General features: G+C 33.7%; 1 protein-coding gene across 1 annotated transcript; it reads right to left on the bottom strand.

The window, feature by feature from the left end:
* Nucleotides 1-250: 250 nt before the first annotated feature.
* On the bottom strand, nt 251-1,602 carry LOC131062692 (probable histone chaperone ASF1A). Its single transcript, XM_057996394.2, has 3 exons — nt 1,395-1,602; nt 1,174-1,289; nt 251-878 (listed from the first exon to the last, which is right to left on the bottom strand). The coding sequence occupies exons 1-3, from the start codon at nt 1,504-1,506 to the stop codon at nt 489-491; spliced, it is 618 nt and encodes a 205-aa protein (XP_057852377.2). The 5' UTR covers nt 1,507-1,602; the 3' UTR covers nt 251-488.
* Nucleotides 1,603-4,145: the final 2,543 nt, after the last annotated feature.

The following is a 4,145-nucleotide window of genomic DNA, read 5'->3' as shown; positions in this document are numbered from 1 at the left end:
ATGTCCAATTGAATTTCCTTAAGTTAATGATAAGTAAACTCACATAGCCAAGCATTAAATGCTCATCATGTATAGGATTACATAAACCTGCTAAATCCAACACACCCTGGAGAAACTGGTGATGTCCAATTGAATTTCATTAACTTAGTAATAAGCCAACTCTCAGAGCAAAGCATTAAATGCTGACGATGTATAGAATTACATAAACCTGCTAAAAACCCAACACAAGAAACTACTAAAGCACACAAAATGGTATCAGAAAAAAAATTTCTTGCAGAAAAATAAGACCCATGATTCAGGTAGATTACATTTGAAAATCCTGAACTTTCAAGGTCTTGTGTAATGTACAATTCACTGTAGTGAGTAAGTGAAGAGCAGCATCTAATCCATTCAATGAGTGGATGGGGGACCTCTTACAATATGCCTTGCCCCTCCCCCCCTCCAAAAAAAAACCCCAATCCATGTTAGCCCAAATGATTGATTATCCCCTAAATCCATCCCAATGACTGCAACATTTCAATTTCATCATCTGACCAAATTTCAGAAAAATCAACTTCATCATCTGACTCAATCTCCTCTGTACATTTGGGCTCTGGGGGAACAAAGCAGAGCATCTCCTGTTCCTGCTTGAAAGGCAGGGAAAGGAGAGAAACAGGGAACTTGGTAACTTTGGGCTTTGAGTCCAGAATCAATCTCTGCACCTTGTTAATTGCAACCTTAGTTGGAGGCCCATCAATGAGCTCCTGCTCAATGTACTCGTTGCTTACATAGTACCCAATTCTTATGAATTCTAGGCCCTTGTATGAACAAGTCAGTAGAATGGCAGTCACCCCCAATATGTCCTCATCTTTTATTGCCTCAACACTTGGAGGATCTGCCTGCAAGGAACGCCAGAGCACTTAGCAACACAAGTAGGATAAACAAAAAACCAAACTGCCAAAAGGGCAAAGTACATTTTAAGGGTTTCAACCTTGCCAGTGCACCATATTTAAGGATCCATCGGGCATGTCAATAACGGAAACAGATATACATAAGTTATACAAGTTATACATAAATTATGCATTGGTGTGCCATAAGGGCTGGATACCCATTTGTGTCAATGGGACTCAATGGCATAGCCAACAGGTAGTGCAATGATAATATCAATTGGGTATTTGATTAAGTAATCTGTACCTGAAAAACAAAGCGATAACTCCCAACATTTACAGGACCCACAAAGACTGTTTCAAGATCTTGGTCATATTTCTCATCCTCTGCACAACCCACATACACCAATTTCCACTCCAGATCTGCAAAAAGAGCATTGGGTTTCTTTCAAACAAACTACTAATGAGAAGAAAAAGGGAAAACAAAGGAATAAACAATCAGAATAGAGATAAAATGGATGAACATACCATCTTTCAGAGGAGAAATGCATTCGTAAGAGATCTCAAACTGGAATGGATTGAGAAACATTGCAGGATTGTCCATGACTGTGACATTTGTTATATTCACACAGCTACTCATTGTGAAGACAGAGAAGCCCGAATTAGATGAGATCTAATCTAATGAAAGTTAGATCAAGATCTAATGAACGTACCCACTGCATGGATCTGGTAAATCATGGCCTATATAGAATAAGGTAACGCCAAAGTTTTGTATTTTGCCGGGAAGGGGTTTGGCGCCATCTAAATATTGTGATCACTTTGGCGGGTCAAAATTGAATTTTATGGAAAATTTTGCTAAATGAGGGCCCCTTCCAGACCTCACCCTAATCACATGTTGCACCTTATTTATTTATTTTTGTTTGGAAAAATAAAAGGATCAAAATACCTCTTAAACGTTGGAAACAATATCTAAGACAGCCTAACGATGAGAATATAAGATTGTAGTGGTAAAATTGGAATACTGTTCTACTATTTAATTAGTTTGGGGTCTATTTGAGAATGTCTCAATATGAGCATATAGTGATTTGCAGTATATTTTTTCAAGTTTGGTTTTTTTTCTAAAGTGTATTCATTTTTACTTTATCTTTGTTTAAATAGAATTTGTAAGAAACAAAATTGAAAGATAAATAAAAAAAATCTAAAGGTTAGAAAATATAAAATTGAAACAGATCAAATTTTAGTCTAACTACGATGTAGACCTCAAAAAAGAAGTCACCTTGTTTGAAATATGGATGCAAATCTCAACATCATAACACTAGATTTGAATAGGGATGAATTTGGACTCCATAATTGCATATTGATATCAAAAAATGATGAAGGAATGATCATGTTTATAGAGTCTCCAAGGAAAAATTTGATGAAAGATGGGGATGCAATCTAGGACTTGAGTTAACTAAAACTAGTAAATGGAAAATTGTCATTTTGAATTGATGAGAAGATAATAACAAATCATTTAAATTGATTGATGAATAATTGTGAAGAACAAGTTTCTATTCAAAGGTTGAGTTGGTTGATGGAAGACAAAGAAGTTTCTAAATTAAAGTTGAGATAATTGATAAGAAAAGGAGTCAATTGATGATTCTAAAATATTAGAAATGAATAACATTGATAATAAACTAATGGTGTGATAAATATAATTAATGAATAAATGTGATAAATGATGATTGATGGATTATTAATGATGATAGAAAAAAAATGATTGAGAGGAATTTTTGTAGTGTCTACATTTTGTTCCTATTTAAAGCAATATTTGAAGTGACATTCTTTCAAACAAAGAAAAATAGTTGAGAAAAAAATTAGAGAAGATGAAGATAACGATATGCCCCAATCAAGTAAAAAATGGAAAGCTAGAAAAGTGAGATGATTGATACCTTCTCAAGAGATAGTTTATGCATGAACTGCATTTAATCCTTTGAAAGAAGAGATGTGACGAAAATATTAGATGAAAGTTGAAATATGATTTAATAAAGAGATTAAAAAATAGATGCAAGAAACATGACTATGGATGAAATGATGATAATGTGTTATGATGACTTTGCATTTAACAACCTTTATTTAATATACCAATGGATGGTATTTAGTAGAATATAAAAGACCAAGGTGATAATGTATCTAATGTATAAACTAACTCTGAAGAAAAAAACAAATAATAGGATGGCCCAACACTCATAATGCATTTGACACTCTTGGTGGGTTTGTGAGGATACAACCATCAAACATGACACAAAAATAATAAACTGTATTGAGCAATATATATCAATCAAAGACCATGATGATATGAAATGATCATAGTGACCTTGAGTGAGAATAGTATGGGTCAAAAGAAAAGAAAAAGAAAAGTCAAAATATTGAAAAGTAAACCAAAGAAAAAGATAAGAAAATTTCAAGTAACATGCAACAATAATATCTTATGTCAATCTATGGAAAGGACTACAGGATATATTTGGATCATGATTGTGTTTGAGAACTAAACATACCATAAAAGACAAGTGTGATGCCTCATTTGAGATACTGAGGGAAAAACCTTATAGAATGATTTTTTTAATATTTTTTTTTGAAACAAGGATAACAACATCAAATATGCGACAACAACATGTCACATTGGCACTACAATGTGCACACAAGTGTTATCTAAGACACAATGACACAAAGGTGACGAAAACAAGAATAACTTCACCATTGCACAAATAAGGTAGCACCAACAAAAGACTTAACAATTGTAGGACAAATCCACCACAATGAACCTATGAATGAGAAATTATACATACACAAGGCTTGAGTAATAATTTACACAACCACATTCTCTCACAAAATGACAATAGGGTAGGATGATGGAATAATCATCTTCCAATTCATACATATATACATTTAAAAATTCCAACAATAAAACTAGAAACCAACACCAATGATGGAATGTCTAGGAGCTAAGATTGTTCGACTAGATGACGACACTATGAATTTTTGAGACAAGGAGTAGGATGAGGGAACATTCACCTTTAGTACACCCAACAAGGCCCAAGAAAACATCAATAGAAGTACCAATCTTCATGAGAGGCTATCTAACCTGAAGGTACAAACCCTTCACCAAATGAAATGATGATGGGTCAGTAGCAAACAACGATATGCTTCCCAGTACAAGGATATGTTAAAAAACTTGAATTATATCACTCATCAATGAAAATATAGCATTTCAATACTCTTGAGATCAATCAGGAAAAG

The sequence above is a fragment of the Cryptomeria japonica genome, chromosome 3 (genome assembly GCF_030272615.1).
Source record: "Cryptomeria japonica chromosome 3, Sugi_1.0, whole genome shotgun sequence".
NCBI lineage: Eukaryota > Viridiplantae > Streptophyta > Pinopsida > Cupressales > Cupressaceae > Cryptomeria > Cryptomeria japonica.
This window is presented reverse-complemented; position numbering and strand designations above follow the sequence as displayed.

Bases quoted from the DNA above. Each gene is read 5' to 3' on its own strand.
- LOC131062692 (XM_057996394.2), bottom strand. From the start codon at position 1,506: ATGAGTAGCTGTGTGAATATAACAAATGTCACAGTCATGGACAATCCT. The intron at 1,290-1,394 runs GTATGTTCATCC...CTCTTTTTGCAG, and splicing joins CATTTCTCCTCTGAAAGATG to ATCTGGAGTGGAAATTGGTG. The intron at 879-1,173 runs GTACAGATTACT...CGTTCCTTGCAG, and splicing joins GTTATCGCTTTGTTTTTCAG to GCAGATCCTCCAAGTGTTGA.